The sequence below is a fragment of the Dermochelys coriacea genome, chromosome 15 (assembly GCF_009764565.3).
Source record: "Dermochelys coriacea isolate rDerCor1 chromosome 15, rDerCor1.pri.v4, whole genome shotgun sequence".
Classification (NCBI taxonomy): Eukaryota; Metazoa; Chordata; order Testudines; family Dermochelyidae; genus Dermochelys; species Dermochelys coriacea.
Genome location: NC_050082.1, coordinates 17,189,240 through 17,204,950, shown reverse-complemented (window position 1 = coordinate 17,204,950; position 15,711 = coordinate 17,189,240). Strand labels below are relative to the sequence as shown.

General features: G+C 42.9%; 1 protein-coding gene across 30 annotated transcripts in view; it reads left to right on the top strand.

The window, feature by feature from the left end:
• FBRSL1 (fibrosin like 1) overlaps positions 1–15,711 on the top strand; it is a 770,646-nt gene that overhangs the window by 721,250 nt on the left and 33,685 nt on the right. For all 30 annotated transcript variants that reach the window (XM_043497666.1, XM_043497654.1, XM_043497665.1 and 27 more), the window contains 2 exons: positions 7,334–7,727; positions 10,174–10,427. In XM_043497666.1, the coding sequence (XP_043353601.1) occupies positions 7,334–7,727; positions 10,174–10,427 (648 nt within the window). The remainder of the gene's footprint in view (positions 1–7,333; positions 7,728–10,173; positions 10,428–15,711) is intronic.

Genomic DNA, 15,711 nt, shown 5'->3' with positions numbered 1-15,711 from the left:
CACTTATTGGCGGATTTGCTCACCTTGGAGCTTCATGGCAGCCCTCAGCTTGTCTGTTTTTCTGAACCCACACTCCAGGTCGACTCCTCCTGTGTCTGACCAGGAGTTGGGAGGATTTGGGGGGAACCCGGGCCCGCCCTCTACTCCGGGTTCCAACCCAGGGCCCTGTGGAATGCAGCTGTCTAGAGTGCCTCCTGGAACAGCTGTGCGACAGCTACAACTCCCTGGGCTACTTCCCCATGGCCTCCTCCCAACATCTTCTCTATCTTCACCATAGGACCTTCCTCCTGGTGTCTGATAATGCTTGTACTCCTCAGTCCTCCAACAGTCCGCGTTCTCATTCTTAGCTCCTAGTGTCTCTTGCTCCCAGCTCCTCACACGCACACCACAAACTGGAGTGAGCTCCTTTTTACAACCAAGGTGCCCTGATTAGCCTGCCTTAATTGATTCTAGCAGCTTCTTGATTGGCTGCAGATGTTCTAATCAGCCTGTCTGTCTTAATTGTCTCCAGAAGATTCCTGATTGTTCTGGAACCTTCCTTGTTACCTTACCCAGGGAAAAGGGACCTACTTAACCTGGGACTAATATATCTGCCTTCTATTACTCTCCTATAGCCATCTGGCCCGATCCTGTCACAGCTCATAATCCTTGCCTGTATTTCTATATTAAATACATTTTACATATGTGATACCATTAAGAAAAAAATTTGTATTTTTAGATATAAGTTGCAAATCTTTATTTTCTCAACAGTGAGTTGCAGTTAGATATATATGAAGGGCCATTTATGTTGGGCAACTTCTACACTTTTGCTCTGGGGGTTAATTAATCCATGGTATGTCTGATATTTTAAATAGTGCTATCTTCAGATAGTAGCCTTGCGGGGAAAATTTAGAAACGAGCAAAAGTCACTTCATCTTCCAGAGCTGTCACTTATATAGCTCTTCTTACCTTCTACCCACTTTACAAACATCAGCTACTGTATTGTGTCCCAATGCCAAAGCAAAATGTGTTGCACCACCACACACTTAGAGGTATATATTTGTGCTGATGATGTTACATATCCACCATACGTAATACTGTACACATACAAAGCACTATTTAAAAATTGTGGTATAGCTTGATTGATTAGGCTCTTCCTTTGGATATTTTCTTTGTTCATTCCAGTTGCTGAAAATCTTGTTTTTACTTGACTGATTCCTAATGCAATGAGTTCAAAAGCTCACGTCTGTGGCTCATGAACTCATTTCAATATATATGTCCCATTAACTCTTGTTGCTATGCTTCCACACTACGCTTGCTTCAGGTGCAGTAACCATGGTGTTTGTATGGTTGAGGAGTAGTAATAGCTATCATGGGTTAGGTCTGTGCTCTACAGGAATGATGGGAGTGAAGTGATGGGTGTGCGGTTAGATTAAAATAGGTTGCTGTTGGAGTTTTCTATAAGATGTCCTGGAATGGAGAGGGTTGGAGACTTCTCTCTCACATTATCCCACCATCCTTATGTTTTGATCTCATAGAAAGAAAGTGCAGAGGGCTAGAGAGCACATCCAAATGACACCACTTTCTTCAAGAAACAAAGGAAAGATGCGCAAACAAGATGAGATAATTTCCAATCTTATCCTATATGAGCTGACAAGTTCCTTTCCATAACAACCTGTAGCCACAAAGAGCAAGAGGCAGGGCAGCCAGTCTGGAAATGCTGTTGCCTAAGTACTGTTTGTATAACAGCAGCCACCTGTTGGAGTCCTCAAAGCAGACTTTGCAGATTTAATCCCCTGCAGTTGAGCAACACTTAATCAGCTTGAAAGCAAATTCCTGTAATAGAACAGGTTTAATTTGTGTTTGGGACTTTTTGTATTGTATTTAGTTTGTAATGGTGTATACCTACATCTTGGATGCCAGTGGGGTTGGGTGGAGAGGCAATTTTTTTTTAAATTTATTCTCATAACAGATTTTAAATCCAATCAGATTTTATATCAAGTATGTGCAGCAGGTTCATTTGGGCTCAGATAAACCCTTCAGGAATTTACTTTCCACTGCACAATCAGTTGTGTGTGTTGGTCAACTGTCCCTCTAGGACTTTAAAATCTTCAGTCGATAATACTGTATATGCTCACAGATTTCGTGAAAGCAATAGCATAAGCCCTCACTACTGTTTAAAAATACAGACATTTTCTTCTTATCCCAGTCAAATCTGAATAGTGCAGTAGCACACTGTTGATATTTTGCAACATTTCAAGTACCTGTTGCAGGCAGACAAGAGTTACTGAAATGAGATCATTTTTATTTTCTTTGTTAGGCCAGTTTCAATCATGTCCTCCTCTCTTTTTCTCGACTCCCCCCACAACAAGCAAGGTGTGTTTAACTGTTTTATTAACAGAAGAAAACTCTCTTAGTGGAAGAAGTCCCATGATCGTGGTTATAAAATAAACAAAGTTGGCATACTGAAAAGGGGTAACATTGTGCATGGTGGGGAATGGCAGATGAGTTCCAGCCTTTACATACCATGGCTGAAACATGAATCACTGTAAATGTCAGATTTCCTGTGAAAGGAAGAGCTGAACTGACATGCGTTCAGCTTTAATTAAGCTTGAGTTATTGGAGCTGACTGTCAAGTCTTAGGCAAATTGGCTCAGCCTGTTGTCATTAAGCATGAAAATTAACTACTCTAGGACTTGGTAAAAATAAACACATTTTTGATGCTAGAATGTTCCAGTGTGCTATGGTGAATCCAGGGCTTGTTATGGGAGGCCAGGCTTGGTCAGGTAGGTCTGTATGGTCAGAGGGGGCTGAGGTATGTGACCCCAGTGCAGAAAGTCTGAAAGAAGATATAAGAGGCCCAAGGAACAATTCCACATGTGAATAGCAGTCATCTCTGATCAAGTGAAGGCAACTTGTGCAGAAGAGGTTAAAAAAAAATTCCTTAGAAGGAGTGTGAGGTGGAAGGCCTTTTAGGTGTTGTACAGAGGAAAGCTCTGAAGTTCTGGATATTGTTCTGGATGGACAATGAAATCACTTGAAAGAATAAAAACCCAGTTTTCTAGTGGAGCTCAGTGAAGTTGGAACAAAGTTGATTTAGTTCTCCTGTCCACCTAAATGTACATGAACACACATGTAGATCAAGAACGGAAGGGGGAGTTTTGGCCAGGAATTTTCTTAATAATCAATAAGTCTAAAAAACAAAGTAAAGCATTTTGGAGGGTTCGTATGATTATAGTAAGATGTCACAGGTAGTGACTGGTACCTCTTACTATAAATGTGGGGAGAGTTATGTGTATGTAGCTGGGGGGGATGCAGGAAGGTTTTAGTGGGTGATAAGTGGGTATCGGTTTTGGGCACCAAGTAGAGAGAAAAAAAAACACTGTTTTGGTTAGTATTGGCCTGGATGCCCCAGGAAAACAAAGACATTGCTAGAAAAGTGGGACATCTGTTCACTCTAAGCATAGTGTGTATCCTGTAGAACCAGTGTTCGGGGCATACCCAAGGGAAATTATTCTGCAGAGCTAATGGTTGCTAGTAGCCCTATATACATCTCTGGTGAGAAGGGTTCTCCAAGTACATCTTTCTAGTGGAAATACATGTGTGTTGTAGGTCTAACAAAGACACATGACTAAAACTGAGATGTGTCTCCATTTGGGTAAAAGTGTCCTATGTTTGCCTGACTCTGTCCTCCCTGCCAGAGACTAAATCCCTGGATCTGAGCAACCCTGGTCTTTCAGCAGGTGTGGAATCCAACTTCCAAGCTGGGGTCTGGATCCAAATTTCACACTTTGCCTGCATCTCAGTAACAAATTGAAACAAAAGCATGGACCCAAACACACCCCATATCTGACTATTTGGGCTTGGACACATAGGCGACGGGTGAACATGCCATTGGGGAAGGCCAACTCCCGGCCCTTCCCTCTCTGCCTGAGGCCTCTCATAAGAAGAATATAAGAATGGCCATGCTGGGTCAGACCAAAAGTCCATCTAGCCCAGTATTGTGTCTTCCGACAGTGGCCAATGCCAGGTGCCCCAGAGGGAATGAACAGAACAAGTAATCATCAAGTGATCCATCCCATCGCCCATTCCCAGCTTCTGTTAAACACAGGCTAGGGACACCCTCCCTGCCCATCCTGGCTAATAGCCATTGATGCACCTATCCTCCACGAATTTATCTAGTTCTTTTTTGAACCCTTCTACCTTCCCCCAACCCCGGAGCACTGGGCAGTTTGGCCAAAGCACCCCCAACCCCAGGCCTTGTGTACACCAGCCCCAGCTTGCCTTCCCCAGCCTCTGTGCCACAGGAGAGAAGGAAGGGAACTGGAAAGAGGCAGGAGGGGGCGTTGGGGCAAAACATGGGCCGGGCTACGCAAGGCAGTTTGGGAAGGCACAGCCTTCCCCTGCCTATGCTACCTGCTACCCATGCTGAGACCAGTCTCTGCTCTGTTCTAACCACCTCTCTCTATGCTTTCAGTTTTACTTATGTGCACCTACCTGCCCGCCCCCTAGTAAATCAAATACATAAAGTGGTTTTATTTCAGCACGCTGTACTATAGTTATTAAAAAATGGAAACGGTGATAACCAATTATAGTTAGACCCATTCATCCATATATGACCCTCATTACCATGGAATCTGGTGTATATGGATTTCTCCCTGTAACTCGCACCAGATCTTTCCTTTCTAAATACTTATATGTTTGTACTTGACATAGGGTGAGGGGAAGGAGAGTCTCCTCTTTCATTCCTGGTGCTTTCCTGCTGCAAACAAATATATATTCTAGTGTTTTCATTAGGTCTCGAATTGTTCTCAGACAAAAACTAAACACAGAGAAGCATTTCAGTGTTGCAATTTGAGAGATGTGAGTTGCCAGTAAGAATTAGACACGTGACCACAATATTCTACAGCTGATTGGTCATTTCAGTCAGCAAGGAACTATATAGGCTTTTGCTCTGAGAAACTTGCAAACGAGATCTAATGCTGGAACCACAGGGAATCAATAGTTGTATATAAAACTGGTCGGACAGCTGCTTTTAATGGAACAACTCATTGATTTGTTTTAGATCCAATTGATTCATTTTTTAACCCAGCTTCTTTAACTTTTATGGTGCCGGTGTGTTCATTAGTCTATATTGCCTGTAATTACACTGTCTAAAGTTTAACTCTGAATGGGCCGACTGGATGGAATGAGCTAATAGGATTTCATAGAACCTATGGTCAAGAATGGAACCTGAGTGTTTTTTATGGGATGCCTCTAGATAACCATGGGATCTATAATTGTGAATACACATCCTTTGAAAAGCATATTGGGTGGCATTCTGGCCCTGTTGAAATCAGTGGTAAAACTCCCATTGACTTAAATTTAGTCAGGATGTCACCCATTGGATTTAGATGCATTAATAAAAATCGATGAACTGTTAGATTAGTGAAAATTTAATTTTAGAAATAAATACAGTCACTTTAAGTATTAACTACAATAAAATCTATTTACCATTATCTTTAAGTCCATAAACCAAATCACATCTGAAAAATACAGTGAAAATGACTATATATAATACTTTATATAAGTAATTGATTAGGGACATCTCTAGATTGTCTCAAAATGGGGATCAGCTGACAGGGGTTTGAACTACCATTTGATCCACCTAAAGCACTGGAATTTCTTTGGAATTCCCACTCATTTCTGCCACTCATCAGTTATGCAGTCACAGCTCTTCCCAAGCTCATGAAAATAGCTTGTTTATTTCAGTGCCTTTGTCCAACTGTATTCTGGAGATCAGTGAGACTGTGTGTGAAAAATTGGTTTTTGCCAAAAGAAGGAGGAAAATAATCTGACATCATCCTGTCATTGGATGTAAATACAAAATGATTTGGCATATTACAGGGAAGCAGAGAGCTTGATTCAATACTGCCTCCCTCTGGTTTCATGCCAGTATAACTCCAGTGAAGTCACTGAAGGCAGACGATGATGAATCAGACACAAAGTAGAATAAGTAATGCAGAAATCGGTGCATGTTGTGTGCGGCTGTTCCCACACTTCATACACCATGAATATATTTTAGTGCTACCCGGCCCTTTTAAAAGTTAAGAGTTAAGGTAATTTCATAAGTGGAATTTGTCCATGTTAGTGTTGGGAGCATGCGTGGGTGGGTGTCCATGTCCCTTTCTCACATGTTTCTCTGTCCTATTCTCTCTGACATCTTGGGTGGGCTGAAGATTATAATAAATAAAACCCTAAAATTATTTTGACATAATAAAAACATGTACAGTAAACTTAACACTTATAGATCTAGTGGGGTGCATGTGTTGGAGAAGCAAATGAACGGCAGACTTAGTCAATGGAAGGCTCCTCTTGAGATGAATTATGGAGCATCCCTGCACTTCAGGGATATGTACATAATGTTAAAAGGGAGTTATCTTTGGGAATTGAGAATTCAGCATGTTGCATGTAGTTTCTCTTCTTATTTTAGGTCTTTTTTTAATATTCCTTGGTCTTATTTTTTGTTGTTGTTGCTGCTGTTTAATCCCTTCTACTGGCTTGAGCTTCAAACTTCATTGGAAAAATGAAGACTCAGCATTTTACTTGGAAAAAATCTGTGAGGAATTTAACCCATTAAAGAAAATCATTTTGATTGGTACCTATCAGTCATTCATTACCGTATTACTTATGATTTTGGCATATGTTACAGCAGTTAGTATGTTCTTTGATATCCACAGAACATTTAGGGTGAACAGGACTGCCCTATTGTGCTCATTGTAGGTTTTCCTAGACTGCTTATGTTCCATCTTCATATGTGAATGTGCATCCAATGAACAATCATTGTGCCATCCTCTCTCTCATAAAAGGCCTTGGTATTCATCTCAGAAAGCATGCTGAGGAGTGTTAAAGCATGCTCTTGTCAGTGATTAGTTACCATCCCCATAGCTATGAATGGCAAGATGTACCAGGCAGGTTACCTTGAAAGATCATTGAGAAAATAAATGAACCAAAACTCTTGTGATCGGATTTACGGTTGTGGGATTTATCATCTATTCCAGGAAATTAAATTTGGTGGGAGATGCATTAGCAGTAACTTGAGAAGCATTCCTGCTGTATTTAGTGTTCTATAGTCGTAGTAAGGTTATATGTGCTTTGCGTCAAGCACCCCCTAGACAATACTTTGATCTTTTACACACACTTGAACAAGTGCCATGTACTGGACAGACTGACAGACGAACATACCATCGTGTTGTGATGATACTACCACAAGCTAAATATGACTTTGTTCTTACCGAGCAAATATGCTGCAAAATTGGAAAATAAACAGGGATGCTTCAATATGTCACTTTTCTTCTTCTTCTTTTTCTGTAAGGTCCAACCTTGACTGATAGACCTGAAGCGAAAGCAGCAACCATCCCCAAGGTGTCAGGGCTAGAGCGCAGCCGGGAACTGAGCACTGACGTGCCCTTCGTGCTGCCTATTCCCAGCCCCCAGCCAGTTGCTGCTGTTGTGACTTCCACTTCTTCTGCGCCTACGTCAAGCGCCAGGGCAAGCCCGCTGTTGAAGAAGGAGCCAGTGATCTCAGCACCAGCACCACCAAGACTCACACCCCAGCCGCAGCCTCGACCACAGTCACAACCTCAGCCACGACCACAATCTCAGCCTCAGCTCATACCTGAGCTTCGGACCCAGGCTCAGAGTCACATCCCTCCCCCTCTCAACTACCAAGTGCATCACCAGGTGGCCCACAACGGACTCAATATCAGGTAGGGGAAAGGGTGCTTGCATTGTTCCTTTGTAATGCACTCAAACTCTGCTTCCAGGGTACAGTTCATTGAAAAGGTATTAAAATCTCTGTAGAATAGGCCATAGGCTTTCTCATTTCCTGGGAAAGGTGCTCTGCTTGTGAGAGGCATTGTATTCCTCTAGGCCAACACCACATAGCCATGTATTTCCAGCTGTTTTGGGTAGCTGCATAAAAGAGATTGTGACTACAGCTTCCCTAATGAACAGGGGTTGTATGGCTGTGGGGCAAAACTTTCTAGGGTACAGCTTCCAGTGCATTTGCAATTTTTTCCATCAGAACCAGTCGGCAGAGGACTTTGTACACCTCTACCCTGATATAACGCGGTCCTCAGGAGCCAAAAAATCTTGCTGCGTTAGAGGTGAAACCATGTTATATTGAACTTGCTTTGGCCTCAAGCATTTCCGTTGTTAATAGTCACTTCCTGCCTCCTGACTGACCCCTCAGAATCCCCGACCCATCCAACCCCCCCCACCCCTTGTCCCCTGACTACCCCCTCCAGAGACCCCAACCACCCCTCCCAAGACTCCACCCCCATCTAAGCCCTCCTGCTCCTTGTCCCCTGGCTGCCTCTTCCAGAAACCCCACCATCCCTAATCACCCCCAGGACTCCCACCCCCTACCCAACCTCCCTTGCTCCCTGTCCCCTGACTGCCCCAACCCCTATCCACACTCCCGACCCCTGACATGCCCCCTGGGACTCCCACGCCCTATCCAACGCCCCCATCCCCTGATCGCCCTGCCCCCAGAATCTCTGAACCATCCAACCCCCCCATCCCCTGACCGCCCCCTGAGACCCTCTGCCCTTTATCCAATCCCTCAGCCCCGGCCCGGCACCCTTAACTCGCCACTCAGAACAGCATGTCGGAGACAGGCACGCTGACGCGCTGATCTGCCGGAGCACACTCATCCGCCCCCCAGAGCGCTGCTGCACCGCGTTCTATCCAAATTCGTGTTCTATTGGGGTAGCGGTGTAATTGGGAAACAGTTTGGGTTTTCACAAAACCATTTTTTTCCCCCGGTAGACTCCAATTGCAAACCCATAGGCAGTCTTTGGATTTGGCGTGGTCACATGTATTCATGTGACATCGGTGTAGTTTAACTGGTTCACCAGAACTATTGGAAAAAAACAAATTCCATATCCCATTTGGATCTTTTTGCAGGGAGCACAGTTCAAACTGAAGGTGCATCAGCTAACAGCAGCCTCAGAGTATGACTCTCCATATAAAGCAAAAAAGATATTGCAAAGTAACATGTTCGCCGTAGCTGTACGGCTAGCACGAGGCTCAGTTTGTCCTTCAAATAATTTTCATCCAGTAGATAAGATGCAAAGATTCATATTTCTTGAGTAGAAATAAAATGGGGGAGCTTGGTGAGAGATGAGTCAATGTACAGGAGTAAACAGTGACCTGGACAGTCCCTTTGTTGGTGCAGAAAACACACCATTCTCCCCAAATCAGCCTATTGCGTTAGATTAATTCAGTGAACAATGTGTGCATCATTTCATGACTTTTTAGCTACATAAAGAACAAGATATGGGACTGTCATTTACGACCAGTTTGTCTAGCAACTCACACAGTGGGGCCCCTCCCTGATTGTGGCCTTTAAGTGCTACCACAATATAAATATTTAATAACAACATCACATCGGCACTATTCAGACAAACACACAAGTATCTCAGAGTGCTTAGATAATCGCAAGACATTGGTGTTGTGGGAGAATATGGTAAACAATAATAATTGCATTGATATTGCCCTTCCACCACCCCCAACAAAGCTTTTAAGCTGTGCAACAGAATAATAATCTTTTAAAAACAATATAATTAAAATAATACAATATATACTGATATATCCTATTGAGTATGTGTAATATCACTGTATAGAATGCAGGGCAGGCATAATATGATTGCCATAGCTCATACCATGGCACTCTGAACATACAGAGTAATAGTAACAAAAGCTTATGCTCAAATAAATTTGTTAGTCTCGAAGGTGCCACAAGTCCTCCTTTTCTTTTTTTGAGAGTAACAGTCTCCAAGCCTTATGATCGCAAGGGAACGCGTTGCCATTGGAAGGTCATCACAGGCTAAATAAAGGTGCAAGTACAGCTGCCATTACAGTACCTCAGTCAGCTCACACACAGCTCCGAGAGCTGCCATCTGTTCAGTCATGAAAGGGAGTGTCACCGAGAAGAACCCGAGCCATACCCTGCCCTGTTGGGAAAGGTCATAGGGATCTTTAACTCCCACCTGGACAGCTCCCCGAAATGGGCAGAAAGGGCTGTGGTTTCATGCCTCTGTGCTGGGTGAGGTCATTGTTATAGAGCCTGGCTGTCTCTGAACTCTGCCATGGCTCTCTTGTATTGTAACACACTTCTTTTCTCTCTTCTCCACCTCTCTCTCCCCACAGCAGAAGCAGCAGTGCCAGCAGTGCAACAAGCATCAGCCTCCCCAAACACCATCCTCTCTCCCCCCAGATCCCTCCTCACCACTCTTCTGGCCCAGCCCTGCCCCTCTCCATCTCTAATCTTGCTACCTCGCACTTCCCTCTCAGATCGCAGACCCAACACCAGCACCATCCGGCCATGTTCGCCACCCCACCCACGCTACCACCACCACCAGCGTTGCCCACCAACAGCCTTGTGATACCAGGACACCCTGCAGGTAGGTCCTCTTCTTTTCATCAGGGCTGGTCTCCTGTGCATGCACAGTATTTACAGAGGGGTTAGGGGGTGCACAAGCAAAAAAACCAATGCAAACATCCCCTTTGGCAGAGACTCCTGAAATAGTCAAGAGTAGTATTGTAACAGGTGAGAGACATTGAATTGGCCTTGCATGCTGTGACCTAGTTTAACCTCCAGGACAATCGCTGTATATTCCTCATTCTCTGACTAAAGGAAGAGGCGGAGAGGAAGTGAATCTGAGTATAAACTATTATTAAAGCTGGGATTTTCCATAGAGTTTAAGGGAGTTGGGCTCCCAACTGGATTTGGGCACCACAATCCCTTAGGCACTCTTGAAACTCCCAGCCTAAATACATGTTCTCATTTAAACACGTTGCAGTCTGTGTGTTTGCTGTTGTCTTCGTTACCCAGCATGGGGAGGGGGGAGCATGTGCTCTTTGTAATAAGCTTTAGGATGGTTTGCTAAAAATTAATTACTTTCTAGAGGGGGCAGATTGTCCAATGATACATTTCACCATTACTCAGGTTTTGCCAGATGTGCTGAGCTCTGCCTGCCTGCCTTCCTTCCTTTCTTTCTTTAATGCATTTAATAAATTAATAAAGGACTGGTACTCAACCCCTGCATTGGGAGAAGCTGCAGTTTAGACCTTATTTGAAGAATTTTTTTCTGGTGAGCGGGCAGAATAATAAAATAGATTGGCAAGTGAGACACCTCTCCCCTACCCCCCAGTGTTAAAGTCACCGAGCTCTGACGTTAGACTTTTTATTGTTATTTTTTGCAGCCTTTTTGAGAAGTTTCCTTTGTTCCATCCCTATTGTCACTTCTGCCCTAAGTGCCCCGTTGATAGTTCCTCCATTAGCTTGTAGCTGTTCCTGTGGGAAAGCCTGGCAGCTGGAGACTTCCTTGAAACTCTGACTTTCTGGGCCTCCTTTTGATCTGGCATTTGACTCTATAACTAACTCAGCAGGGATTAATGAGGACAAGGACTGACAAAAATGTACCCTTCTGTTTTCTATAAAGCCAGTTAGAGAGAGTAGGGAGAGGGAAGATCTGCTGCCAAAAACTCTGATGACTTGGCATCCCGCTTTCATTTTCAGGGGCTCAATATCCCATTATTTAGAATTACTCTTTCAAAGGGGTGGGAACGAGAATTGCCCCGCAAACAAACTCTCAAAACAACATTAGACTAAAATATTCTGGATCCCAACCAGGGCTGTCCTAGTAAGATGTCTGTTTTGAAAGACCTGTCCCTGTCTAGAATTTCAGCCACATGACTGGGGACATGTTGGGCATCACAGTGGGGATTTATTCTTCTTCCCCTGTTTAAGGCAAAGATGATAGACATCTTGGCCATAGTGCAGACAGATCATGAGAAGAGGAAATGAGAATGTTTTCACTGTCAGGCCAGTTCTGCATCCACCCCTGAACTCAAGTGGCGTTTTCACTATTGACTTCAGTAAGAGCAAGATGAAGTAGCCTGCTTGCATGTCAGTAAAAGACAAGAGCTCTGCTACTAACAAATAAGTGATGCAGTGGGTTTGCCAATCACCTCTGGAGTGCTAGGTTCAAACTTCTACCAGCTATGTTGTCCTTAGTATGGTGTCAAGTTGCTTGGTAGTACGTGTGCATTCAATAAAAGCATCAGGTTAGAAGAGACACTCAGAGGGAACATGCGCCCTTTGGGTTTTTCTTTCTTTTCCCCTTCTAGGAAAAAAGCCTGCTTGCTTCTGTCCCTTTAAATTTAAAGTAACCGCTCCCCTTTGGCACTTCTGCTCAGGTTCCTAGGCAGAGAGGCAGAGTTCACGCTGGCTTCCAGTATTTGCATGTCAGTGATGCTAATAGTTAGGTCTGTTCATATCAGTGTAACAAGAAAATATGTTTCTACTATCATCTTTTTCTCTGGAAACCCAAAGCTTGAGTAGGTAATTTACTAGTGATCCCCACATGGGTTGCTTGTCAGGAGCTCCCTGGCTGACCCTGATGTATGCTAGCCAAAGCTTTCTGTCTTCCCTTTTGAGTTTTAGGGGGTACTAATAACCTTAGCAAAACAAAATGGCAGCCATTAGTGTTCTTCTCTCCCGATCCTGGCTGTAAGTGTACTCTCACCCAGGAAGCACAAATTATTGGGTGCTAGGGACTTAGTGGTAATACAAGTGACTGCATAGCTAGCTGTGTTATTGTGTGGCCAAACCCATTGTAACAGGCATCACTGATAGGCACAAATAGCTAGTCCTGATCCCACTTGCTAAAGCCCAATTTGCAACTGGGACACAGCTCCTATCCCCATTGCGTGATAGTCTCTTTTACAAAGCTTCTTAATGCGTGCCAACCTGCTCCTCCTCCAGACTCTTCAGTGTCTATTCTTTTACTGACAAAAGCAAAGTTGTGGCGTGGGGCTAAAGTCTGGAGTCAGCCACAGATCCACCAGGCTGGCTTCAAGTCTCTTAAAGAAATTGGGTATTGAGGCACTTACAGCTGCCAGCTCTCTTTTATCCCTCCTTCCAAAAAAAACATGAAGTGGATTATCTTGATGCTAACAGAGAGATCCAGTTTCTTTGAGTCATGCCCAGATTAAAAAAATAAATATATTTATTTTATTTTCAACAAACTACGCTGTCTTTAAAGAGGCTAGATTTTAATTATAGCTATTTGCAGTATATTTTAGCGCTCATCCAAAGAAAATCTTACTGTAGGCTCTTTACATTCGAGTACCAAAAACTTGAATATTACAAGTAGTTTTATTTTGTTTCTCTCCATTTCTGCCCATGTGTTAATCTATTATTATCATTTAATAATCTTGTAGCATGTAAATGATGCTTTACAAAGATATTGCACTGGTTCCTAGATTCTTAGGATACATTTTTTTAAAGTATCCTACAATGATTTAGGCTTCTAAGTCCTATTTTCAAAAGTTATTTAAGCACTTAACAGCCTAATTCCCATTGACTTTCAATGAGGCTTAGTTCTCATGTCCCATTTTCAAAAGTGACGTAGGAACCTAAGTCACTTATGGGTACTTTTGAATGTTTTACCCCTTACAGGGAACTAGAACGTCAAAAGGTCCATTTTCTCCTCTCTATGATTCTGCTGCAACTTAAATGGGATGTTTTCTTGAAATCAGTGAAACATCAGGACACAAGTCTCTTCAGCAGCGTGTGTGTATGTGTGTGTTATCAGCATACTTGATACAAGGACAGCAGCTGTCCCGTGTGTGTGTACAGCACTTAGCACAATGGATCCAGAACTGGGGCTCTCAGGTGCTACTGCAATATAAATAATGAATAATTATAATATGCCTCTCAGACATACCTATCATAGCACATAGCAGATGAAGAGGATACTTGCTCTCATTATTCTATTTACTGCAGATGATTTATAACATTTCAGTATCTTCCATAATTCTAACAGACCTGAAGAAGAGCTCTGTGTCAGCTCTTTCACCAAAAAGATGTTGGTCTAGTAAAAGGTATTATTTCCCCACCTGCTCTCATTATTCTATTTACTGCAGATGATTTATAACATTTAAGTATCTTCCATAATTCTAACAGACCTGAAGAAGAGCTCTGTGTCAGCTCTTTCACCAAAAAGATGTTGGTCTAGTAAAAGGTATTATTTCCCCACCTGCTCTCTACCATTCTAGACAACATTTAAATAAAAAATAATCAGGAATCTCCTGGATTAATGATGAATCTGAAATAAAATTTGAGATGAATACTGTTCATTCCCCCTTCCAAAAAAAAAAAAAAAACCTGAAATTTTAACTGAGTTATTCATTACAAATTGAGTATTGTTGAACCTGGTTCATCTAAAGACATTTGCTCCATGGAAACCGCTTCATAGACTTTTCAGTTGCAGAAGTTAAACATTTGGGATAATGCTAATATCACACACATATCATGGAAAAGGAAGTGTGTCCAATGCATAAAATAATTTCATAGGAAATGAAGAGACAAGTCTGCTAAAACTGATTCCACTCCGTATTACCTCCCACCCATATCCAGACCACCTCAAATATATCAGGAAAAACTACTGAAATTTTCATAGTGGGTGAAATTAATTCCTTTGCAGAGGGCCATGTTAATCCAGCATTGAAGATTTTAGGGGACATAAGCACTTCATAGACCTTGTGAGTTTCACCCATAGTGCCTCAACAACAAAAAATCTAGCTCATGACTGTTGCATGGCCCAACGTAATTACAAATAAGAAACATCAGACATCTAGCTAAGGGGTCACTTACAAGTGCCCTATCAAGAAACTTTTCAATGCAATTTAAAAGCTATAAACATTTATTCCATTCCAGGAGAGGGCCTTGTTGAAAGTAATGTTGTTTTCCTTATTATGGGCCTGATCCAGCAAAATGCAGATTGCTCTAGGCTCCTTGTGTTGGAATGAATTGGAGTGGAAGGTACCCTGAGCCTCACGGGATCAATCACTATGTCAGGGTCTCTTTGCAAAGTGATGTTCGCTAAGAAAGGGGGAGACAACTATTACACTGAACAAAAAAAACCTGTCATGCTGGGCTAAGGGCCTGATTTTCAGAAGAGCTCAGCACATAGAGTGCTTAGCGCTGTTGGAAAATATGTCCCCATCTGTGGACCAAGGGCTAGTTACCCTCCCATATTGATACTGAAAGGAGACCCTGTATCATACGATAGAACATTTTTCTTTTTGTAGCAGCTGCAACCTTCTTCAGATCTTGACCCAGTGAAATGAAATGTCTCCTCCTCCTTCTCCCCCTCTGCTCCCCCCCCCCCAGTTTTCTCATGGGAGAATAAATTGGAGGCAGAGGAGAGAGAAATGTCAATTACTATCTGATAAAAGAGATGGAATGTTTAGAAATGTAGTATTAAAGATGTTGAACTCTCCCAGAATTGGTACATTATTTGGAACAGGTACCTGAAGCTTCAGAGTCCTCAGCACAAGTGTTCTCGGGTGCACAGTGCATGCTCCCCGCACTGGTTATATCAAAAGGAGGAGAGCATGTCCAAGCCTGTGGGCGCTACTGTGGAACATCATAGAATCATAGAATCATAGAATATCAGGGTTGGAAGGGACCCCAGAAGGTCATCTAGTCCAACCCCCTGCTCAAAGCAGGACCAAGTCCCAGTTAAATCATCCCAGCTAGGGCTTTGTCAAGCCTGACCTTAAAAACCTCTAAGGAAGGAGATTCTACCACCTCCCTAGGTAACGCATTCCAGTGTTTCACCACCCTCTTAGTGAAAAAGTTTTTCCTAATATCCAATCTAAACCTCCCCCATTGCA